The following is a 25,548-nucleotide window of genomic DNA, read 5'->3' as shown; positions in this document are numbered from 1 at the left end:
GAGCACATCTACAAGCTGATGAAGAGTGACAGCTATGCCCGCTTCCTCCGGTCGAATGCTTACCAGGACTTGCTGCTGGCCAAGAAGAAGGTATCTTTGGGAAGGGCAGGCTTGCCTTTCTTAGCACTGTTGATCCTCGCCTGCTGCTTGCTGCTGGTGTGAAATGAGACTATCCTCCCTTGGGTTTTATTTACTTTCTCTTCTTTCCCTTCTCTCTCTGCTCCCACTGCAATGGAAGACAGTTAGGATTGTTGCCACCCCAAAGCCCTTGGTGCGGCATCCTGTCTCCATGTGCTCATTACCTCCACCTGCGTGTTCTGCCCACAGTGGGGAGTGTCACCAAATAGTAAGGCCACAGTGGCTCAGTGCAGGTGCTCCTACCAGGCCAGCAGGGCCACCAGCGAGTCCCTGAGGAAACCAGACAGAGCCTCTCACTACAAAGTCCAGCCCTCGCCCCACAGATTGTCTCTCCCTGACCAGCCCAGAGATGAACATGAGGCAAGGACCGGGGCAGCCCCCTCATTGGATAGAAAACCTTCTAGGTTTCAAGGGGGCCAATGGGCACCTGAAGTCATTACTGGGATTGTTCCCTCCTTGACACTCATTTCCTCGCCCTTACCCACCACACAGTGTTTGTGTTTTCTTTCAATTAAGAAGTAACCACACCCTAGCTCCTCCCTTCTCCTCTACTTAGAATTGTGTCTTGGTTCCCAGCAGCCCTTGGCACCTGGATTTGGGGGCCCAGGGACCCTCAGCATGCAGGCAGTCGAAGGGTGACCGAAGCAGGGATGAACCCAGCTGTGTTCCTGGGAAGAGGGAAGGAAGAGCCGGGAGGGGCCTGGGGCTGGGAAGGGGCGGGCAGGAGAGACGGTCCCTGATCCCAGTGTGCCTGCGAACCCTCTGCACTCCTCCGCTCTGATCTGAGGCCCACGTGTGGATAAGCGTGCCTCTGCTTGCACCAAATTCCACAACTTCCGTGCCATGCCACCCAAGGAACATAAGCATCTTCATCCTGTCTCCCCCTCTCAGCCTTCCATCCCCAGGCCCTGAGCATGTGACTGTCCATCCACACGCTCTCTGTCGGGCTGCCTCTCGGCCACGCAGCCCTTCTTTCCCTGTGTGCTTTCCGCCTCACGTGCCAGGGCCCTGTCTGCGTATCTGGTTGGCGCCATGTAACTCCAGAGCCTTGATGAGCATTTACAGTCTGCTCTCTGCCCTTAGGGAGCCCTGAGGGCATCCCTGGTAGCCTGAAAAATAGTAAAGGGCTTCTGGAACACCCAGGTGGTCAGAAACCCAGCTTTTCATCGGGTGTCACTACTCTGATGGGAAATCGTGACTCTAGTCCTCTTGCCAGTTCCCTTGCAAGAGGATGGAGATGGAGGGGCTCTGCTGTGGGGAGCTGATACCCCCACAAATGCCTCTGATGCCCATTTTTTTCAAGGAAGGTTATGGAGACTTTTGGTATCTCTAGCCCAAATCTCATGGGAGAATGTCAAAGCAAGTGATTCTTATTTCTTATGGTTCGAGGCCTTGAACTGATCACAAGTTGGGGAAGTTCGGAGGCTCCAGCAGCCCGACCAAGCCGGGCCTGTCTGCACACCCAGGAGAAGCCAGAGGCCACGCAGTCTCCTCGCGGGTGTCTCAGGGGCAGGGCTTCCACAGGCCCTCCCGCAAGAGGGTAGGAAACCTCATAGGTTTCAAGGGGGCATCAGAGGAGGTTGCCTGAACAAGGAAGGAACTCATGGCCTCCCTGTGAAATGCTACAAGTGAAATTTACTAGAATTATTCTCCCCACCCCCACATTAAGGGATGTTCTTGCAACAGAAAGCCCTCGCAGATGCCAGCAGTTGTTTCCAAAAACAGTGGCAAAACCTTCTTCCCCTCCCCGCCTCCCGCCACCCCATTTCTTCCCGAGAGTCTCCAGGTGTGGGCTGGATTTATAACCAAGCACTTTCAGGTAGGCCTGGAGCATCTTCTGATTTCAGGGATGGGTTTACCATGTGATATAAATGTCCAGGTCATTAGAGGCATGTGGGAGTCACAACTTCCTGCTGAGAGAGGGGATGTGAATGGGCCTCGCTTCTCTGCCGAGAAAGACCCCTGAAGGGGTCTGGAGACACAGCCTTCTGATCCTTTTCCCTGGCCCACCTTCTATGCTAGTATCTCCAATGATAAGCTTAGTCACTTTGATGTGCCAGGTTCCCAAAGAGCAAGTGAGCTGGATTTTGACGGCTCCTCCAGGACAACTAAGCACCAGTGACAGTGATTGTCCAGGGCAGCTCAGAGGGGCTGTGCAAGACAGAGGAACCCGACCGAGTCAGTGCCGATGGCCCCCCTCTGCAAGAAGCCACTCAGTAGCCAGAGCATAAGAATGAGAGGCACAGAACGCTAGCTGCAGGGCCTGGCGCTGGCCCGACTCCGGCCCAGTGCGTGCCACCCGGGCTGCCCGCTGTGTTGGAGCTGAGCTCTGCCGCCCCCAGAGTGGAGACCTGGCATGGTCCTCGGGACCAAGCGTAGATCCTTCGGTCCGTTGTGCAATGAAGGGGACCAGCTTGGCTCTGCAGTACTGGGTAGTTTATGTTTTCCTTCTGCGATGTCCTGTCTGCCTTCGGGCAGCCAGCTGAGGGGAAGGGGGCATGACTGCCAAGGGAGCCCTCTGATCTGTCCGTATGGACAGGTGGCCACACTTTGCCTGCCCCCTTCCCCAAGCACATCCTGCCCACCCACAGACACCTGGCTGCTACTTTAGCTCCTAATTTCCATTATTTGCCGTGTGTGTGTGTGTGTGTGTGTGTGTGCGTGTGTGTGTGTGTGTGTCCCTGTGAGTATGTGTTCTCTCCAAATTGCTTGGTCTTGGGCTAAGAGCCCTGGGACAGGGCTCTAGGATAAACTAGCAGGTATAGGGGGTGTAATTCTCTGCCCAAGCCCCTGGAAGAAGTGGGACACTTGGGAAGAGGGTCAGTTGCACATCACACCCTCTCCTCCTCTGGTAGAAGTGAGCAGCTAGCCCTAGGGAGCGTTCGAGGGCTTTGCCTCCTCTTGCCCCTGTCGGGGGCCTCCCAGCTAAGAGTTCCCTAGAAAGCCTCCTCAACCTCCTGCAGTCTGCCACGAGTAAACCTTGGAAGCGGTCACCCACTTGGGTACGGAGAGAGCATTTTCTTTCCAGAACATTCCTTCTGAAGCCCAGGACCCTTTGCAAAGGACATGGGTAGACCATGCTTACTCTAAGGATGAAGAATGAGGCCATTAGAGGGCCATTAGTGAGTTACTGGAGTTAGGAAACTTTCCAGCAGATTCTGGGCAAAAAAATCTGCAAGTCGTAACCCTCAGCCACTTCTTGGCATCTCATCAGCATCCCTCACACACCCTGCGGGCCCTGAGAGCCTATCTGTTCTATGTCCCCACTTGGGGCCCCCAGCTGGCTGCCTGAGGGCTCAGGGACACAGCCTGCAGGGCCTCCTGCCCGTGGCCAGTGCCCATGGAAAGCCGTGAGCAGGCGGCTCCCAGTGCGGACTGGGCCCAGCAGAGCTGCCTTGGCTCCTACTCTGAGCCCTGAGGATGATTCACGGCCCCTGTAGAAGCACACACCCCTCCCCTCCCTACTCCAAGAAGGCAGCGCCATTCCCTGCGGGCTCCTGTTTTTTCTGTCTCTCCCACTGACCCTCGCATACAGCGCTGGCTGCTTCTCTTTTCCCGTTTTTTGCTCCCTGTTTCGCTTTTTTGTTCATTAGCTGCCGCTGTGCTGTTTGGAAACCACGTGTAAGCTGAAGATATTTTTTTTTTCTGTATTTTTCTCCCTACCTTTTTTTTGTTTGTTTGTTTTTCCTAAAGCCAGAAAGTGAGCAAGGTCGTAGAACTTCCTTAGAAAAGTTCACTCGCAGTGTGGTAAGTTCAGCTGGTTTTGTTCCCTCACATTTCTTTTGTTTTTCTCGTTTTCTCAGTTCTTCTTTGTTGTTATTTCCTTTGGGGTGGGAGGGAGTCCAGTGCTTCCCCCCTCAACACATCCCTTTTCTTTTGCAAGTGTCTGCAGCTTCACTTCTAGGGATGGATTTGCAAAAGGCCAGGCGGCTCCCTCTGGAGAAGGTGCACACACGACCGCCCAGCCTCGAGCTTCACATTTGACCTTCCGGGCAGGTCTGAGCAGGAAGGACCTGCCGCACTGGGGGCTGTGCAGTCTGTGCACCTTCTGCAGTGGCCCAGGGAGAAGGCCATCGAACTGTCTCATGAAATAAATTGGCTCAGAACCATAGTGCATCTAAAAAAAAAAAAATCCAAATTTCCCTCTGTGAACTCTGGCAGTCATGTGGGAGCGGGTCGCAGGCTGATGCTGCTGTGTGGGCGGCTTCTGTGTGTGCAGGAGGCGGCCGCGCTGCATGGGTTTTGGCAATGTGGTCTAGCTGGTGTGTTAGTGGCCTCTGCATGAGTCACAGCCCTCGTCAGCCTCATTTGCATAGTGTGACAGGGAGAGGAGGGCAAGTAGCCCTGGGTGGAGGAAGAAGCAGGTCCCTGTGCTCCCAGAAGCTAGGCCTTGAGGGAGTTAAAATAGGTCACAGGTTCTCTGTCCCTGTACGGAAGTGGCCTTGCCCCACACAGGCTCTGTGTAGATGGAGTCGAGACCCGCGCAGTGGCACACAGGCAGCCCCGTGGTACCAGGTGAGCGTGCTGAATGAAGAGGTGGTCCCACTGGTGCATGGCGGGATTCTGTTCTCTGGTCGGGAGAACAGCGCGGACCCGCCTCCCCTTCCCAGGCCATTCTCCGTAAGATTTGAGCCTAGGGCTTGGTGCACAGGATGTATTCAGTCCCGCTCATTCACTCACTTGTCAAAAACAAGCTGCTGAGTCCATGGGCCCCTACCTGCACTGTGAATATTAAACCAGGGGGAGCCTACGTGGCAGCCAGGAGCAGAGATCCCACAAACGGGAGTGGCCACGCTCCTCTTCCTAAGGGTTGAAACCCACGATGGCGACTACCTTCCTCCTCGCCCTCCACCCCACTGCCCACTGAAGAGGAAATGCCTTGTAAAACCTGACTACTGTGTGATTAGTATCCTGTATTTCCTTCTTTTAACACAAAACCTAAGAATTCCAGGTTGAAAGCAACCTGGTTGTTTACCTATCATAGCTAGATGCATTTTAACTGAATTTAACCATTATTTTGAATTTGCTAGATGTAAACATCATAGGAGCCCTCGTAGGTAGTAATTAAAATATGGGTGCTCATGTTTTCTCTGCTTTGGTCCTCCCTCTCTATGGTCTTTCCTTATGAGAAGTCAGAACTTGGCAGAACACATGGCCTGCTGGTCTGTGGTCTGTCTTCATGGCGGTTTTGCCATGGCCGTGTGGCTTCATACCCCAAGAAAGTGCCACAGATTATGGAAGTTCCTGCACTCCCAATGGCCTGATAGAGGGCAGTAGGAATCTGCTCCTCTCTGTCTCTTTTGAGGCCAGGATATGCGGACAGAGGGTTTTTAGGGATTTTATGGACAAGCCCAGAGTGTGCTGGGGGGCGGCGTGGACTGTTGGTGCAAACTGGGAAAGCAGAACCCCCAAGGGTGTGAGAGAGAAAGACCAGTATTTGGATGCGAGGTACAAACATCTCCAGGCTGCTTTTTAGGAGAAATGAGTATGAAGAAAGGCCAAGAATGATCTTGATGAAGCTCTGTGAAGAGCGTTTATTGATGTCCCTTCATCCCAGAAGTGGTGTTGGTTCAGTGCTTCTCCAAGGTCTGTTAACAAAGCATTTGGAATGAGAAAGCACCAGACACCTTCCCAGCATCGGAAGTGTGCATGTGGGAGAATTTACTGAGATGTTTGCAGGGCCCACTGAGGGAGAAGAATCTCTCAAGCTCCCAAAATTTTTAACACCTATATGATAAAAGGCCCAAACTTCAAAAAAAAAAAAAAATCCTAAATTTCCTGCTCTTCTTTTATGAAGGCTCTAGTGGGTGGTGCATTCTGATGTTTTAGTTCCAGTGGTGGAAATGGAGATGGATTTGCACTGATCCATTTATGCTCCTTGTGCTCTTGGGATGACACCGCATCCCCACAAGAGGCAGCTGAGTTTGAGGCAATGGCCCATGGCCATAGAGCGATGGCAACTCTTGGAGTATTTGAGGCTGGATTCCCAAGAACTTGGTCTCAACAGCCGAGGGTTCTAATCCAATGGAATTAACCAACTAACCAATATGCCATGCAATTTGATAGTCATTTTCTAGATATAATAATCATAAAGTGCTTGATTTCTATAAAAGAAGGTCTACCCGAATATTTCATCTACCACATCCTGTGAACTATAAAACTCAATGGAAGGCTAGTTCAATAGCATTCTCATGGTGCTGGGAAAGATGTGGAAAAAGACCATGCACGTCATGGGGCTAATAATGGAAACATGAAGGAGCGAAGCTGGGCAGCTCATGGATCGAGGATGTGAGACCAGCTGCTATTTAGGACTAATTGGTGGCAAGAAGTGTTGACGTGGTTGGTAGTTTAGCTCAGTCAGCTTGCTTCTTACCAAGACTGAAGCTGAATCCAATATTTCTCCCACACAAACGTCCTTTCTTTTCTTGGTAAAGGAGGCACATTTGGAGAAAGCAAATTGTTCTTTCCAAGTCTCAGGTGTATCATGAATGTAGAGATTCCCTGATGAAGGTGGCAGACCCCCCGCCCCCTTTTCACACGAGACCCTGGAGAGTTGTTTAATGCAGTTCGTGGAAGTGCGAGGGCCGTGCTCATCTGGGTGCAGAAGGGACCTTGCAACACCCCAAAGAGGCAGTGTTGTGTGAGCTTCCCCTTCCAATAGAAGTTTCCTTCTGAGTCATCCAGAACTTGAAAACACAAAGCGAATGTCTGGGTCTGTGCTGGGCCAAGAGCTGTGTAGTTTGGCCGATGGGAGACACCAAGCCTGCGCGAAGCCCTGCTTATTAGACAGAGCAGGCTCAGGTTCAGGACCAAGCCTCACTGAAAGTTAGGGCATGGGGCAGCTCACCTTTATCAAAATCAGAACACAGGACTCCCTCCATCGGGCCCAGCCCCACAGAGCCACAGCTGGCCAAGCAAAGCACACGCTGGATTCCGACTCCTGCTTGACTCTCAGCTGCCCTTGTGCAGTGAGTGACTCACACCACTGTACTTGGTGGGCCTGGTCTGAGGAACCCCAGTCTCAGGAAGGGCTGTAACACATAGCAGCTTCTCAAAGGGGGCCCTGACATGGCCTCTGGTCAGTTGAGTGGAGCTTGTCTCTTCCTGGCCCTGCCTGATGAGAAGCTTCCTTTCCTGGTGTCTGTAAAACATGAAAGCCCAAACCCTGGCCAGTGTGGCTCAGTTGGTTGCAGTGTCATCCCATAACTGGAAGGTTGTGAGTTCAATTCCTGGTCAGGGCACATACCTAGGTGGTGGGTTTGATCCCCAGCCCAGGAGCCGACCCCCGATCCAGATGCATATGAAAAGCAACCTGCATGGATGTTTCTTTCTTTTCCCCTCTCCCCTGCTCTCTAAAACTAATGAAAACATGTCCTCAGGTGAGGATAAAAAAAACAAACAAACATGAAAGCCACAGTAGGAAACATCTGGCCCGTCAGTGTGGGTTGCTTTTGCATCCCCTACACCAGCTCTTCAGGTGCTTGGGTGGGAAGTCCAAAGGCATGACTGACTGGCTGGGGGAGGAGGAAGGTTCTCAGACTAAAGACCACTTCCTACCGCTCAGTGCAGACCAGCCCGCCGTTCCCTGCCATCTTCCTGACTTTGCGGTTGGCAGAGGGGGGTGTGAGGGTGGCCAGAGCTGCAAGGCTCACCCTCCCCGTTCTCTCTTCGGCATGCTCATTACTTCAGGGCTTGCGGGAGGAAGCGGGGGCGGGGGAGCTGTCCTTACCAGGAGCTGACTCTGACATGGGCGACCAGGGAGACGCATGGAAGGAGGCGAGAGGAAGCCAAGGGCCTTTAGCCAGGACTCAAGAGCAGCAATTAGATTGTCCCTTTTGGGATGGTGACCAAAGTCATCCAGTGAGAAGTCATCCACCCTGGGGACGAGAAACTAGAGGAAGTCCCCTGCTCCTTGTATACAGTTCCACGGAGCGATGGCACTTAAATTAGAAATGGTGACTCCAAGGGATGCTGGCATTAGCCTCCCTGGACACCTTTGCCTGGGAACTCAGTTGAATCCTCAGCTGCCCTCTTGAAGACTTGTCAGCTGCAGCCTGGGGCTCCAAACATGGGAAATGGGGTTGCTGGTGCCTGAGCCAGCAGCACAGGGGGCCGCAGAGGACAGCGGAGATGAGGACCAGGGCCAGGTGGGTTCCTCGCCCGCCAAAGAGAACATCACAGCTGAGCTTTGTCAAGGTGCTCCCTGGAACTAAAATAGCAAGGGCCAAGGGTATGTGCTGAGTGGTGCCTCTGCAACAGGCATTTCTGTCCTGCCCGCCAAGAGTGTGGCAGGAAAGTCAGATGGAGACCAGGAAGCTCTGGGAACCAGCTGTCACCCACCTTCCCTGTCCCCCCTTCCCAGCTAGAAGCCAAGGAAAAGCTAGTGAGAGCTAAAGTCAGCAGATCACCCCTCCCCCCACTTCCAGGTAGCTCTGCAAGAAGAAGCCCTGCTCCAGGCCCCGGTGCTGAGCCAGAAGCTGAATGCTGAGGTTCCCGGCAGGTGGGGCAGAGGGCAGATTCCCAGGGTGCTCGCCAGCCTGGCATTAACTGCCCTTTCCCAGAAGTCGCTTCCCCACACCCTCAGCCAGTCGTGGGGAACAGCCACACACTCTGGTGGAATGAGTTCTTAAATACCTAGACACGGCAGTGCCTCCTGAGGGCTTCGACCTCAGCTGAAAAAATAGTTGCCAGCCTTCAGCAAGGGAAGATTGGCTAAAAATCTTTACACAGGGTTGGTTTTGACTGCAGTCCTCAGTGGCCTTTGGGCCCACTGGGTCACAGACTACACTGCCAGCGTCTCCCACGTCAGAGACGTGAGATCCAGCAGTAGGGAACCCCCAGCCTGCCTAGCGGTGGAGGTGGACTCCATGGCAGTATTTGGGAGGGAAAACATGGAAATCATCCTCTCTGGGGCAGCGAGGACTTCACCTGCAACTCTGAAACTCCTCAGCTGCCCCGGTAGGGTGGTTCCTGCCTCCAGCCTTGACCTACTCGCTGTGTGGCCTCAGGCTAATCACTAGCCCCCTCTGAGCACTGGGTTTCTCCTTTGTACAATGGCTTGGCCTGGATAATCTCTATGGACTTTTCCAGCTGGTAGTATCTGCAGGCCTGTGCTTCTCTCCATCCTGAGATTTCTGAGCTAATCATTCTCAGGATGAGAGAGGAGCTGCTTCCTGTCCAGGAAGTGGCTGCCAGCCCTTGAGGCTGGGAAATGAACCACGAGCCACGGAGAGAATTGAGTGGGGTGTATATTTAAACCTTTTTGACAAGGATCTGAGGCTGAAGCACCAGAACTAAGAGTGCCTCAGGCTACCTAAGCCACACGCATGGCTCAGGGCTCCCTCCCGCACTGTGACCCCAGGGGGGCAGCTTTGTCATTTCTGCAGTCCCCTCCCTTCTGGGATGGACACCCAGCCTGGCATGTCGGGAGGTGGGGGTGAGGCCAGCGGAGCAGAGGAGCAGGCTCCAGTGCGGGGCATGGAAAGGAGCCACACGTGGGCATTTGAGGACCTCAGCATCGCTCTGCTGCTTACCTGCCGCCACACTTTGCGGTTCCCTGGAGAACTCTTGGCCAGCTTGTCACTGTCCTCTCTTAGAACTGGGCAAAAAGAGGTCAGAGAGCCCATGGTAGGTTAAGTCTCCTCTGGTCTCTGTCCCTCCCTTTCCATCTTGGCTCCAAGTAAAGTTGGAAAAAATCATCTTTAATATTGTAGTTTTGCAGCTGAGAAATAAAAATGTCTATTTTTTATAAACAAACTATAAAATGTAAGATGATCGAATCATCTTGGCTGGTAGGATAGAGAGAAGACAAAATGATGACGTGATGCAACATGGCAGAGGATGGAGGTTCCTTCTGAAACTCTGCAGAGGAGTGAGATTTTTATGTACCAAAAAGGGTCAGAGATTGTCACTTTTGAGTAACTCAGCCCTGGGCCCTGACACTTTTTGGGAAAAGTACCGACGCCCCCTCCCCCACCAACCCCCCCCCCACCCTCACGCCAGCTGTTGCAGTCGATGGTTCAACTTGTCAGCCAAAAGCCAGCAAAAGTGCTCTCCCCATGGAGTCCACTGAGGAAAACAACAGCAGTGACTCAGCCCCTCACACAGGGGGACACTTGGGGTGTGCAAGGCTCTGCTGGGCTGCTCTGTGCGTCCCCTCCCCCACCCAGGCCCTCTCCTGCCTTTCCCTGACCCCAATGTGCCAAGCAGTCAAGTGAAAATCAAAGTCCTCAGAGGCAGAAAGGCACAGCTGTGCATTTACAGCCACTGATTCAGATCCAAATCGCGTCCCCTGCCAGTCTCCGCACGGCAGGCTGGGGGCAAACTGTGTGCATGTGCCAGGCAGGAATCTATTTCGGGAGGTGACCTGCAGCCCTTTGCCATACAGAGCCTTCCTCCCATCCCCCGTGCAGGAAAGACAGCCTTCTAGAAGGAAGTTCTCACGTTAAAAGTGGCTTATGGGGCTGTGGGATTTGAGCCTGCTCCCTGTCATTCGTCCAGTCAGACTTCTGACAGCTCTGGGCTCCCATCTGTCCAGTGAGGAGACAAAGAGTGAAGGTGACCACAGGGCCCTCAGCAGGACGCACAGCGGGAAGTGCAGACCACTCGGGGGGCAGGACGCCCAGTTCTGCGGAGGACAGAAGCCGCCTCTGTGCTGCCCGGGGCGCGGGTGCCGCAGCAGCACCCAGGGGGTGGGGAGAGAAACCGCCAGGCATTAGTCAGGAATCTAGGAAGAGGCCAGAGCTGCCAGAGTCAAGGTCAGGGAGAAGAGACTCGACTCTGCCTTTGTCCAAACTGGAGAGTTCGAAGTCAGAGAGCTCAAGGTCGAAGCGACCGCCACGACATTCCCCCCAGTGAGCTCCTGGTGAGCAGCAGATGAGTATCCTTGGTTGTAAGCGAGTTTGGGAAGCGGAGCATCCTGGAAGGAGGGCGGGGTACAAATCAGCGGTAGGAACAATCTGTAAACATTGCTATGAGGCAGAACGGTAAAGGGGACAATGAGAAGAGCTCAGGGCAGTGGGGTTCCAGTTTGGTGATGTTACCCGAAGGCCACGAGAGAGAGGCCCTTGGGTGTCTGTTCAGCGGTTCCTGAACGCCTGGGAAGGCGGGCAGGGTTCAGAGTGTGCAGCTGCCCCAGCGGGGAGGACTAACTGGCAATGATTCTTCCATGGCCCCTGGTCATGGTCAAAGCCTTCTGTCCTGGGCAATGGCGCCACAGGCCCAAACAGGAATGGGCCTCGTTGGTGTCACTGGGAGGAACTCTCCACACGCTCCCCGCAGCCTGGCTTACCGCAGAAGGATCACTGCCGTAACTACGCCCTCTGTTCCGGGCGGTATTTACCAGCAACCTGATGTCAGTGCAGTGAGGTGGAAATTAATGGCCATTTCTGCTCCTCTTCCCCTCACCTTTGCTCCCTCTATGTCTGCCCATAATTACGTAAAACCATGCATCCACGGGGTCTTAAGGGCTGGTAAGAGGGCAAGTCCATACATCTGTGTCAATGGGAAAGGCAATTTCTGATTGTGGCCACAAGGGTCCAGCCACAGCCCTGCCCCATCCAACCTCCTTTCTGATGACTTGGATGAAGAGACAAACATGCCAATCACAGTCAAAGACCCAGACTTCAAAGGTATTGCTCATTCGGTAGATAAATGAAATTAGATTTAAGAAGTATTTCTTTCAGGTGAAGTGATGGGTCAAAAACAACTGGATAAAATTTAACCGGATAAATTTTATGTTAAAAAAATTCAGTCTCACAACTACAGGATGGCATTTGAATCCTTCATTGTCATTCAAGTAAAAAAAATAAAATAAAAAATGCCAGGGTTGTAGTTGACTGACTGCAAGCTTAACATATGCAAAAGTGGGAAAGCGGGATGCGATCACTTTTTTTAAAAAGGCAACTTTAGGCTGCAGTGACAAACGTGAGATGGTCAGAAGACAGAGAAGTGTCGCGCTGCTCTCTGTGTTGTTCTGGACCATGCTGAGTCGCAGTTCTAAGCCCTCACATCTTATCAGGAACCTGAACCATCTAGAGAAAATTTGGAAGGAATAACGGGGGCACCTGGAAGCCATGTCAGCTGAGAGTGAAGTAGATAGAGACGTTTAGCCCCTAAGGACTCCCGATAGCCATCATGAGATACACCTGTTTGTCTTCCAGAGTGAGAGGACATTTCTGGATTGTTCCAGACAAAGCTAGAACAAATGGGGAGAGCATATGGGGAGGGTCGCTCTACTGAAGTATAGGCTAACAGTAGCAACGTCCCAGCGGTGAATATGTCACCTCAAGGAACAGGCTGTTCCCTGGAACCGCTCAGAAGCTGAATGGCCAAGGATATGGCCGAGGAGGTGTCTGCGCTGGATTCCATCACCCCCTCCGACTGGAATCCCCTGCTGCATTCAGCATCTGTCAAATGGAGCCCACTGCACTTTATTCTGTGGTTTATAAATAAGCCATGGAAAAGAAGAATGGATCACGTGGAGGGAATTTGCTGAGACTGGAGGAGAGGGACCCAAGAGTCAGATTAGACACTGCCCTGAGGGTGGAAAAACCAGAGGATGACACACTCCAAGCCAGGGAAGCTGTCAGGGAGTGGAATCAGTGCCTTCACATGTCAGCCTTGCCTTTCGGAGGTTTCTTGTGTTTTTCTTTTTTTTCTTTTTTCTTTTTTTGCCAACTGCTGCTGCAGCAGCTGAGCTCTAAACAGCAGGGCTCTCCCCCAAACGCCTGGAGGGAGGCCGGCGAGCGGAGCACAGAGGCACCCGTGGGCACAGGGAGGCTGAGCTCCGCTGGGTGGCCATGGGCACAGGGCACCCCGGCCCTGCATTAGAAAAAGCTGGGCCTGTCATTATTCCCATCCAGAAAAGGTATTTTGTTGAAGCAGAAAAGATGACAAAGCCAGATGCAGTTTCAGGTGGGCAAGTTGCCACCCAAAGCATCTCTCCTGGCCGAGAGCAGAACATGCCTCCAGAGGCCTTAGATCAAGGAGAAACTGCCCTCCCGGGGCTGTCCTCCTAGGCCCTGCCTTGAGGATTCATCTTCAGCCCAACTCCTGGCGAGGGAAGTGCTCTCAAGACTCACTCTCTGGCTGTGCTGAGGATCAGCCTGATTCAAAACACCCTCTCCTGTCTCCCGGTCTTCACCAGTGCTATGTTCAACTGGGATTGTATAATTATGACGATTATTACTTATGGTTTTTTTCCCTCCTCATCTTTTGCTTTCAAATTCTTTGAGGCCTCTCATTAAATACAGTGATCCCAGTGAAGTCAGTAAAGTTTTAGTAAGACATTTTTTAAAGCTAGAGGAAACCCAGAGTTGATTGTTACTGTATTTTCTCGAACACTCCTTTACAACTCTGTCAGGCATGATTGGTGCCTGGATATAAGAGGTAGGGCAGAGAGGTTTGGAGATCCAGGGAACATCCACACTTTTTCACAGGGCTGGAGAACCTTTTTTCACCCTCCCCTGGCCTTTCTCATTTGCATCAAGAGCATGGCGCATCTGAACCTCCATGCCTAGTAGGAAAAGACAGACCATCAGGCAAGGATCCAGGGCCTGGCCTTTTCATCATTGCAGATTTAGTTGGGAAATGGAGATGGAGCAGCCAGTGAAAAACTCAGCCCAACCTTGTACTCAGCAGCAAAGCCAGTCGGGAGACACTGGAGGCGGAAAATGCAGTGGGATGTGCTGGAGGGAGGTTTCCTTGGTAATGAATGACACAGCTTCAGGGCCCATCATTTGCAAGCCCTCAACCATAGCTTTCTCGGTCACCAGGAAGTGGTGCAGGTGGGGCCCCAAACAGCCCTTCACCTGCTTCACTCAGGTTTGATGACAGGGTCCCCTTCCCACCCATCCTGCCCAGGACCCCACAGGTGATGCACAGCGAGACGGCAGAGTGCATCTTGGCCCAGCAGGAGTCTGTTTAGAGAGGCTCCACGATTGGCCCCTCTTGGCTGTCTGCCGTGAGCCATCCAGATGTCCCTAAATCTGTCAGTAGCCAGCCCTATGGGGAGTGACTGAGCCCCACCCACCAAGCCAGGTTAAATGTCAAAAACCTGGCAGCAACATTTCCCCCAACTGCATTCACATCCCCTCCTGAAGATGACCTGCTTGCTCTGCCCACTGCAAACAGCATTCCTTTCGTGCCCGCTAGACTGTGGGAAAGTCAGCTGAGTTAGAGGGGCAGCCCCAGCTGAGATTTATTTCTCCACCTGATGCTTCCCCGCAGGTGTAAGGAAGCGTACTGTACTGCGTGGCTGTTGGCGTTAAATGAGGGCATGACAGCAGTGGCTTCCATTTCTTGGGGGCTCATTGTGTTATGCAGAGGGGGGTCCACATCATGGCGGGCGTTGCCTGAGAGGGACTTTGGTTATACTCCCGTTCTGCTGCTTGGCTGGATGACTTAGGCAGCCCAGCTGTCTCTGCTCTGAAGGAGAGATAAGAGTAAATGATTAAGTGGGGAAAATACATAAGGTGCTTAGCACAGTGTTTGTAGTGTGTGAGCTCAAGCGTAGTTCTTTGTATTATTATTTCCGTTATTATAATTATCTGCAGCCCATACTTAGCTCTTACTGCTTTATTTAATTTCCAACAATATTCTGCAAGGTGGGTACCCTTATATTTATTCTGTAGTTAAGGATGGGTAGGTGGATATCTCGTATATGACAATGTGTACAAAGCACATTTGTTTATTGCAGTGATGCGCTCAATGGACTATTCAATAAACACTAGCTATTATTGTTGGCTTATTTTTAAGGTTGACCCAGAGAGCCAGTTTCTCTGCTTTCCCTGGGATTGGAGGGACTGTGGGGCCCAGCAGGCCAGCTTCTGCCCTGTGGCCAATTCCATGGGTCCCCTCAGCTCTTTCTGGAAGCTGTGGGAGCTGTGGGGCTCGTAGCTGTGCGGTGGCAGGAGGTGGTGAGAATGACTGGGAACGTGGCGGGCATTGTCAGGACCTGGCACATGCCCCACCACTGAGGCACAGGGCCCTAAGCGCCTCCTGCTTCCTGACGCAGATCAGGAATAGTTCTCCCCATGACAGGAGCATGAAATCCAGTCCTCCGGATGTAGCCCAGCACTGCAGCAGCCTCGTTCCCGGAGACCCTCTCCTCTCAGCTGCCTGCCTGCCTGGAGCCACCCTGAGCAGTGTGGCCTCCCCAGACCCACTTGCTCCATCTGCCAGATAGACAAAGGCTTCGGTTCTTACCCACGCACTTCCAGGTGGGGCCGCTGGTGGAGCCAGGGGCAGGTGACAGGGAAGGCGGTGAGATCTCAGTAAACCAGACCCCTGGGGTGCACGCTCCTACTGCTTGTAGTGCTGACGGAAACGGAAGCTGAGAGGTCATTTCCACTGACACAAATGGCTCTTTCTGGGGGAATTCAGTTTCTATATATGTACCTTAAGGTAAATGCTTTAAGGTCACAGTGTTTGTCAAAGAGTGGCACCTCAGGAGCCTGATGTTAAAGCTCTACAGCCAGTCACGTGATTGTTTCTGCACCTTGCATGAGATGCTTGTGCAAGTGGCTGTGGTGTAAACATGCACATGGACGTGCGCACTGCTGTATACATGGGTGCCAGCGCTGCCTGCCAGAAAGGCGCCTCCATGTTCGGTGTATGGTACCTGTGTAACATACACTACAGACCTGCATGTGCCCCGTGCATGGATTGCATGCTGGCCGCGGCTGTGTGCGTGTCTGGGCAGGGGGGTTCCCCTAAAGCCACAGGTCTTCATGGTTTCAGCTGGATAAGTTATTCTTCACTTCCCTTCCTAAAAACACAATTGCCTAGTGCTGCTGGCGCAGAGTCAGAATGGCCGCTGCATTTCACCCCCGAGGTGGCTTCCTTCCAACAGTGGGTGAGTGACCCCAGCGTCTGCACTCTCTAACCTTCCTTGGGATCCTTCTGCACAGAAGGTGCTCCAGAATCCTGAGGACATGATCTGTTTGTCCGTGGCCTCGTCTCCGCCCACCACCCCTGTGTGCACACCCTCCTCCCGTGGACAGCTGGAGGCACCCATTTTTTGGTGTTTGCATTTTTCCTGCCCATTTTATGCACCCACAGTTTTTTCTTCCTAAGAAACAAGGAGCTGAAGGGATCCAGCAATGACATCGAGTCCCCTGTCCCAGAGCCAATGCACAAATAATATCATTAGGTATTGATCCTTTAACTCACTTCTGCTGGACCCCTAGCAGAGCAGGGCAGAAAAGCCCAGCACCTTTGAAGATGCTTATAAATCCAGCAGCAGCATCCTTAGGCTTCATCTCCTGATGTAGTTTCCATAACCCTTCCTCCGTGGCCTGCAACCCAGTCCTGTGGGAAACTTGGCGATCGCAGTCTGTGAAGTCGGTTCTAATTGGAGTCAGGTGGCTCTGCCTGCCCCTCCGTAGGGGACGAGTCTGGCCAGCCACCCACCCATTGCCCCACCAGGACCACAAGCATCACAGCAACACATGGAAAGGGTCTGTAGGGATGTAAGAAGGTTCTCTGTGGCTAGGAATTCTATCAGCCCAAGTTTCTATCCAGAGAGCTCTTGAAAAATGCTGCTCGGCCTGTCCCCTGCTGCACTTTCTCGGGTTAGAAACAAATGTCGGATTACTGGCTGCCAAACTGCATTCCTGCTGAGAGGGAGGACAGGGGAGTGGGCCAGCCCTCTTGGCATATGTGTCCAAATGGACATGGACTTTCATGGAGAGATTAGGCTTCTGGGTGGTAGGGGCGGTCAGCACATTGACTGCCTGGACCTTCAATGCTCGGCCTTGGCGGCCGGCTCAGCCACGGACCCCCACCTGTGGGCATGTTTGCAGGAGATGAGAAGGGCCCTGAGGAGGATGGGTCCAGAGTCCCTACGGGTCCTCGGGAGAATCACACACTGCCAAGCAAGTGATCCCGCCTGCTGACTAGTCCTCTAAACTTCAGCGGCACTAACCCCTGCAGCCATAGTCAGGGGTCACTTGAACTTCCTAGTTGGAAGAAAGTAGCATCAGGTCGTTGCCAATAGCAACACAGCCATGTCCCCATTTCCTTGTGCTTTTTGATCTTTGCCTAATTTGCAGTGAACCAGAGCTGAGATGCCAAAGTCCATTTGGGGAGGAGGAGGAAGGAGAGAGGCAGGCCTGGCACAGGCTACAGAAGGAGCGCTGCCGAGGGGCCGGCGCGGATTGCCCCGCCCTGCCCCGAGTCCAGTGAGGACTTCCTGCGCGCTGAGTGTAGGAGCACCTGTGTGTTCAGTCAGAGCTGGAAGAAGGAGACGAGAGAGAGGTCTGGTCGCGAAAGCGGGGCATTTCTCCGGCAGGATGAGAGAGAGGCAGGAAAGTGAGGATGCAGAACCGGGAAAGGAGGCCGGGGCGCCTGCGCCTGGGCGCTCTGCCACCAGTGCAGGGCACAGCTGCTGAGCCCTTGTCACTCCTGGCATGCCCGCCTGGTGCCAGATTTGTCCCTAAGCTGCTGGAGGCCACGGAGAAAGGTTTCCCATCACCCGTCAAAACTAACACGCAGCTGGCCTTCACAGAGAGCCCTGTAAGCAATGGGCAGGAGGGGAGGCGGGAGGCAGAGATGCCAGGCACAGCACCAGGGAGGGCTCCCCCAGCTGGGCAGGGACACCCCAGTGCAGGCACTGGGTTCTTCCTGGAGGAAAGCAGCTCTGCCTCCCCTCCTCAGAAAGGTAAACATCACACCTGCTTCTCTCCTCCCTGGAACGGTTGCCATGGAGATCCCAGGGGTACTGGCACCAACAACACAGGGCCCCAAACACAAGTGGTGGCTTCACCTGGCCTGTCTAGCAGCCGCTGCTGGTGTGGGATAGTTGGACACAGAGGAGTCCTTAGTCCCGGAGCATTTTCACCTGCCTCCTTTATTTTTAGAGAGAGGGGAAGGGAGGAAGAAAGGGAAAAAAACATCAATCGGTTGCCTCTCACACACCCCCAACTGGAGACCTGGCCTGCAACCCAGGCCTGTGCCCTGACGGGGAATTGAACCAGTTATCTTTTTTGTTTTGCGGGATGACACCCAACCCACTGAGCCACACTGGTCAGGGCCACCTGCCTCCTTTTCTGAGAGTGATGGTCAAGTACAAAGTAGAAGGTATATGCGTCATGAAGGCCGACCCTCTCAGCCCTGCCACTGACTGGCTGTGTGCTCTCAGGCAAGTGGCTCAAGCTGTGCTTGAGCCTGCATCCTCATCTGTCCAGCGGGGGATAATGTAGTATTTAAGTGGCAAGGATGGTGTGGACATTAGCACAAGTGTCTATGAACTGTCTAGTGTGCTCAACATACAATAGCTGCTCAATGTTTAGTTAATGGTGACTGTTAGTAACTGTCCTTGGCAGCTAACCTGTGTCCCTGGTAATGAGACTATCCCCACCTGCTACCACGAGGTTTGGGTGAGTTGAAGAGGCGGGCACTGGGGAAGGGAGGTACATGAGACATCAGTGCCACCCCATTGGGCAGGAATAAGAAATTCAAAGAGCAAGTTCCTAGGGGATCAGGGGATAGGCTGGTCCTTACAAATTTAGTTCAGACAGGAGGACTGGCAACTCACCTTTGGTAAATTAAAATTTTTTAAAGGAAAAAAAGCACTGATAGTTGACAATGCAGCCTAGAGTAAGGTGTCTGAACCTGCTATGCTCGCAGTGACACTTTATGAGAATTGCTTTCAGAAGATGTGATTGCTGGCAGATTCCACAGAATGGAAAAACCTGCTTGTTTATGTAGCAAAACCTAGTTGTTTATAACACTATGCTTTATATAAGATGGTGAGTGTTGCAAAAGAATCCATTATTTTTATTTTAATCCTAGTCCTTATTTTTTAACAAACTTAAATGTACATGAATTGTATATTAACTCTTCAGCTAGTGAACTTTTTTTATTAATTTAATTTTCACCTATCTCTTGATTTTTTTTTCTTTATTTGGGTGTTATTTTATGTTCATCTTACTTTCAAAGAGTCAAAGAGAATATTTTAAAACCATATAAAATGCCCTTTCGCTCCCGAGAGAGATCGGAAAGCTCAGCAAGGATGTGGGAGTAATAGGGACCCCAAGAGCAGATCGCTGGGCTCCTGCCCCTCACGGCTGAAGGGTGAGAAAGCCAGGAACACCTCGCGCCCTCCCCGTGCCGCTCTGCCCAGCTGCTGCGGGTCAGCCGTAATCCCTGGCTTAGCCCAGAACCCAGTTTTCCCATTTTGCCTGCCCACCTTGCCTCACAAAATTCAATAGAGGCTGATTAAAGATCGCGTTGAAAATTTTTTTAAAGTATTCTATAGTAAGCGTGGAATTTTCTACCATCCCCTGCTGGAGTTTCTTGGATCTCTAAACTGTCCCAAACAAGTGGCACTCTTGCCCCCATTTTAAACATTGTCGAGAAAGGAGATGCCACAGAGTTCTTTATGCCCCCTCTGGAAATCATTCTTTGCTTTATTCAGTGAAGAAGAGGTACCAGGGGCACCCACCTGCACAAAAATCTCCCAATGAGGTTAGGCAGGTCCTGGGCTTCTCCCCTTCCTGCCACCCCCGAGTCAGGGCCCCACCTTCCCACCGGGCTCCGAGGCTCCTGGCAGCCCTTCTCAGCCTGTTCCCCCAGGGCTGTGATCCTACGCGCACTCATCACTTATGAACTCGAGCATCATCTACTTGTTGATGACCTTCAGCCTCCTTGGGAGGACAGCTCCTCTCTGGGGCCTCCAGCTTCCTGTCTGCCGAGGTCACTCGGGGAGCACTGTTCCACAGAACACCATTTTTCATTAGCAAGGAAGAAAATGCCCATGTGTCACAACAAGGTGACCAGTTTGAATCAATGGGGACCAGAAATAATGTTCCAAATGCATTCTGTTGCAAACTCTGGTTCGTCTGACAGGAGAGCCTAGGCTGCTCCTCTACTGGAAGGGAAGCATTGACTTTCACTAAAAGGCAACTGGAAAAAAAGGCAACTGGGACGACAACTGAATAAGTACGAAGTGGGGAATTTCAAAGCAAAATATGATAACTGGGATTTTTTTCCTATTTTTTTTCTTTTGAAATATAGCAAAATGAACACATCTGAAATGCATGGTTTGATGACTCTGACAAATGTATGTAACAGTGGAACTCACACCCATCACCCGAGAAAGTTCCCTCATGCCCCACTCCAGTCAGTTTTGTCCCTCTCCCCCAGAGGCAACCGCGGTTCATTTCTATCTGGTAGCAGCAAGGAGGACGGCAGACTCGGTGGGCCTCAGATCTATAGCATTGGCCTTAGGCCGTCTGGGCAAATCAGCAGGAGACTCTCACTAGCAGCTCAGATGTCTTTACCCCCCTTCGAGTTGAAAAGAGTCCTGCCTGAGCCCCTAGTGCTTGGCTCTGCTGCCCCCAATATGCCATCTGAGCCCAGGGCTATTCTCTGAGCCACAGGCCTCCCAGCCAAACAGTTTAGCACCAGTCTCCCAGGTAAGTGGCAACAGGTCTTGGTAAATGGGTCGTGCATGTTTGTTGGTTAGTATCTGCAGGTGCAACGCGCAGAGCCACAGCATGTCAATCAGCATGTTGATTTTCCTTAAAGCACTGCCCAAAAGGGAGCTGTTCCTTTTGTGCCTTTCCTTTTAGAAACAAAAGATGCCATGACCACTTTCATGCAGGCTTCTAGCCGGCCAGAACAGCCACAGGGCTGAAATGATTAGCCAGGGTGGGAGTTGAACAGGGTATGAGTGTTCGTGAGCCCAGCACAGAGCCCATGGTCCATGAAACTGAAGGACCCCAAATTCCATTGGATTAAACTTTGCCAAAGGTCTCAAAGGTGAAAAGCACTTTGTCTGTATGCAAGGTTGTGATGTCCCTGGAATGTACCTTCTGCAGCTCAGTCCACAATCACTGTATATTTTTTCACTTGGACCAAGGCTGCCTGCTCATAGCATTTTCCACCACCTCAGCTGCCTGACTCAGCTAGGCCAAGGCCTCAGTCTGAGCTGGCTGCTGCTCCCTGGCACCACGATCGGCCCCCGGCTGACCGGCACTGAGGAACATCACGCAGTCAGACCCTGAAAAAACAGCTTCCCTTGTAACTATGCAAGACAGCAGGCAGAGGCAGAATTACTCCTCCCCTTGCTACATGTTTCCTACAGAATCACATAAACTGGAAGCAGGGATAGAGGGGAAGAGGAAGAAAACACTAAGAGGACATGGGCAGAAGTTCTCCTCTCTGGGCAGGACAGGTAGCTCGGGAGCTCCCAGCAAGCCCCTAGCAGCATAGACCTTGTGGCAGCTCATCTCTGCACACAGGTGGCCTCTGCTGTCAGATTTCACTTTGATCCCTGGAAACTACAGGAATCTCAGCTCTTCAGAAGGGAGGCAGCTGCTGAGCCAGAGCAATTGCAGGATTTCTTCCCCAAAGCTCGAGGCCAGGCATCTAGGCCGGCCTGCGTCCTGCATGAATAACCTCCTTCCAGCATCACCCGGGAGGCCACTGCCTAGAAGTCAGATTGCAGCTGGGCTGAGCTGTGCCCCCGCCGCCGCCACTGCCAGCCAACCAAACCCTTACGACCTCCTTTAGTAGCAACTGGCATTTGGTAAATGCATGGGTGAGCACAGGAGTGGGGAAAGGCAGAGAGAAATGCCAAAGAGCACCACCTGGACCTGAGAGGGTAGAATGATCTCAGGGCCTGTCCTCTGGGCTGGTGGGGGCAGCCCCTGCCCTGAAGTCCAGGGAAATAGAAGCCCCTGAGGGGCAGGGGAGGGGCAGGAGCGATGGGCTGGCCACGGGTCCTCCGAGTCAGAGCAGTGAGGCTGAGCTCCTGGATTTAGGCAGAAAGAGATTAATTGGAGCCTCCAAGTCCAGCCCAGCCCAGCCCACTCTACAGAACTGGGAGATATGGAGGATGGGGGGACCTCAGGGTCAAATTCAGCTAAAACAAATAGATAGTCACACAAATCTCCAGAAATGGAGTCTCCAGCCTCTCTCAACCCACAGCCTCCTCTCCAACCAAAATGACCTCACTAATGAGGAAGAAGCTGTAATGAGGGTTTGGATGCCTGGTAAACCTCACCTTCTTTGTCTCTCCGGGCTTTTAACATACTGTTGGACAGACTGTTATGCAGAAGCTTTAGCGATTTTTTTTTTTCACATCGCCAGCTAAATCAGAGCCCCAAATGCTGTGGACGGCAAAACTGGAATATATGTATTTGGGGACATAATGTGTAATTTGCGGGCCTGGCGGAGGAGGGTGGCGTCAGCTGTACTTGGCGTGTGGTCACCGCAGAGATAGGGAGCACCAAAGGGAGAGCAGAAGTCCTTGGCACCTTTCATTGGAGCAGGGGTGGGCACACAGGTCAACGGGGTGGAGGAGGTTTGTTAGAGCTCTCGGGCCACAGGTCCCTAGGCTCATCAGCCCCACATTGCCTCTGAGAGAACCGCCCCAACACACACACACACACACACACACACACACGCACGCGCACACACAGCCATGCTTTCTGCCTTCAGGCCTGCTTTGAGAAGGCACAGTCCCAGGTGAACCAACTGAATGACAAATGCCTGGAGCACCATGTAAGAAAGGGCAGTCAAGGACAGTGCCAGCCGAGTGTGCCTGAGAATCCAGGGCTGGGGGCGCCCTTGACGGCCAGCCTCGGCCTCTGCGCGCTCCCGACGCACCCGCCCACTCTGCGCCAAGGAGTGGCCACCCTGCTTTTCGTGATTTGCAAAGACTGGCACTGCCACCCTCCGGGATTTTTTTTTAAATCTGATTTAAAAATCCTCAGCTTAGTATAAATGTATCCTGCCGCAGGCTAAGTTTAGTCTATTTGGAGATTCAGATGAAGTTGGTGAAGGGGAGATTTTGTGTGCACGTGTACGTGTGTATTTTAAGGTGGGGAGAAAAAATGAAAAGTTTGTCTCACTGGTGGAAACGGGGAGTGAAAGAAAGTGATGATGGTAGAGGGAAGGAAGGAAGAGAAGGGAGGGAGGGAAGGAGGAAGAAAAGAGCGGGAGGAGGAAGCTGCGGACTCCCAGTTGCCCCTGAGAGCCATCCCAGGTCTGGACAAGGCCCCCTCCATGCCGTCAGAATTCTCCAGGTCACGCTGCCACGTCCCTCCATGGAGCACTAAGCCAGAGGACACATTGTCCTGCATCCAGGAAAGTCACAGCCCATGTCGTTTGTTCGTTAGATGTGCCCATTACCCATCAATTCATCAATCAGCAGGTTTATTGAGTACCCCACCAGGCTTCACAAGCCTGATCAATTTTTTTAATTACATCCAGCTTACACACAGCCGAGCCCAGTAAACAAGCTGAGGCCTCACACCCCACTTGGAAATGAACACGAGGAACTGCTGGCCCTTGCAAACACGGCTGCCCGCACCGGCCAGCCACGGTGTGCTGCCCTTTGCGGATGGCAGGGGCGTCGCTGACCCCCTGTCAATAACAGGATGGGCTCTGAGTGTTTTCTCAGACACAGTGACCCAGCCACCCTCCCCTCTGGCCCCTCCCTGTCCAATGCTATGGATTTTTAAAGAGGAGACCAGGAAATGGATGCATTTCCTCCCAGGCATGCGAGCAACTGGCCTCCCTCAGGCCCTGTCCCTCATGCACCAGGCCTCGCAGTCCAGGCCATTGTCTTACATTTCTGGAAGCGCTGCTACGTAGGTTGTAAGTGAGGAGCATGTACCATTCCTGGGGTGGAGGCCCTGGGTACCACCACCGGGCAGGAGCCAAGAGCATAGGGGATGGCAGGAGCACACTGTCTGGGGCCCACGGTGGCACCTGTTCTCCTGTTCTCTGAGCCGCAGCGAATTCCACTTTCATCGTCTAGAACCAGGTCATCCAGAGGACCCAGAGCCTGTATGTCTCCCCTGCATTGCAAACAGGATTCCTAGGTCTTCTGCTAGTTCATTCATTAGTTTCTAATCGCCCAGATGTTTAGCCAGCATCTATTTGGGTCAGCCCACCCTCCCTGATCTTGCTACTCCCAATCCACCTTTTCCTTCCTCGCTTGAATAAAATCAAGTTCAGGGAGAGCCCACAGGCATTCAGGGATGCTCTACCTAAGAGCTGAAATGCCTGGTGTGAGGTGAGTAAAATTCCCACACCCCACAAAGAGTACAAGCCGCCCACCCTCCCTCCCTATCCTGCCCCAGACTCCTGGTCGTTCCAGCTTCCTCCAGTGTATGGTCCCAAACCCAAAGGTCAAAGGGGTCAGTTTGCTAAGTCATTTGGCCTCCGTGACTCATGCGAAAATGAACTCACCTACCTGGTTCTCTGTCTCTGTCCCTCTGTGTGTGTGTGTGTGTGTGTGCGCGCGCACCTGTGCGTGCCTCTCTGTCGCCTGTCTCTGCAGGGAAAGTCGCTGGCGGGCAAGCGCCTCACGGGCCTGATGCAGTCCTCCTGACGGTTCCCACCGCAGGCCCGGGGCCGGGGCCCGAGGACCACGCAAGCAGGAGGCGGCGCTCCACGTCCGTGGACAGAGCTTCCTTACGGGGAGATTTGGTCACTGTGAAAGAAAAAGAGTGAGGGTGATGAAGGGCGACCATGGGGAGTCTCGGTGGGTGAATGGGGGGACCTGAAAGTCCACAGAGCCAGGGGCCAGCCCGGGAGAGGCCCCCGTTTACAACCCTCCCGTGCTTGTACAGTTGTGCGCCGACACCCCGCTTTCTAAGAGGCCCTTGTCCCTAACTCGTTCAGGGGAGAACATCTTGTAGGGTGTTGTGACTGTCCCTTGAGATGTATTCTCGTCATCACTCCTCCCACTCTCTGGGGGATCCTGCCGTCCAGCAAACACAAGAAGGACCAGCTGGCCCTGAGCACGTCCTGGGTTACGCCCCCTCCCCCCACTGTCTCCCTGGTGCACCCACAGCACCCACCATAGTTATAGCCACTGTGTCCCTACCGCCCCCGCCTCCCCTATCTTTGTGGCCACCCGCCCTCACGCAGCCCGTCCCAATCACGTCGTCGTCAGCACTGAGCCACGTCGGGGTTGGCTGCACCGCAAGTTCTTCCAACCCCGTTAGGTATGCCCATTATCCACCAATCCATCCATCAGCAGGCTTCTGAGAAGGTCTCCACAGGTGTGCCGCTGCCCTCTGGCCTTGACACATGTCTCGAGGGTCCAACACCAGAAGAGACACCCGTGTAGATGAAAGAGCTTCTGGTTTAACAGATTCTGACCATCTCTTTAAAAATTTATAATTTCATAATTTATTGTTTTTGCCCCTTTTCCTTGGTTCATTCCCTCCTGTTTTACTCAAAATAAACAATGCCATGAACTCAGGGGCCCTTGGGATCCTCTCCTCCAGCAGCCCCACAAGGTGGAAGCTGGGAGGGCTCCCAGCAGGGGGGTTGCTGGGTCAGAGGGCTGGCAGCCCCTGCAAGGTGGGCGTGGCCAGGCTCCTGCTGGGCCAGGTGTGTGAAGCTGGAGGAGACTCTGCTACACAGGGACTAGGCCAAGGCCAA

The 25,548-nt window shown here is 52.9% G+C and overlaps 1 protein-coding gene across 1 annotated transcript in view; it reads left to right on the top strand.

Moving 5' to 3' along the window:
* Positions 1 to 24,609, top strand: part of RGS6 (regulator of G protein signaling 6) — a 456,413-nt gene extending 431,804 nt beyond the window's left edge. Inside the window, exons 18-21 of the mRNA XM_054567333.1 lie at positions 1 to 90; positions 3,832 to 3,885; positions 15,928 to 15,994; positions 24,437 to 24,609. Of these exons, the coding sequence (XP_054423308.1) occupies positions 1 to 90; positions 3,832 to 3,885; positions 15,928 to 15,994; positions 24,437 to 24,609 (384 nt within the window). The remainder of the gene's footprint in view (positions 91 to 3,831; positions 3,886 to 15,927; positions 15,995 to 24,436) is intronic.
* Positions 24,610 to 25,548: the final 939 nt, after the last annotated feature.

The sequence above is a fragment of the Pteronotus mesoamericanus genome, unplaced genomic scaffold, assembly GCF_021234165.1.
Source record: "Pteronotus mesoamericanus isolate MK-2021 breed Mesoamerican mustached bat unplaced genomic scaffold, CSHL_Meso_final contig_182, whole genome shotgun sequence".
In the NCBI taxonomy this organism is placed as follows: Eukaryota; Metazoa; Chordata; class Mammalia; order Chiroptera; family Mormoopidae; genus Pteronotus; species Pteronotus mesoamericanus.
The sequence above is the reverse complement of the archived record's forward strand: the minus strand, read 5'-3'. Positions and strand labels throughout refer to the sequence as shown.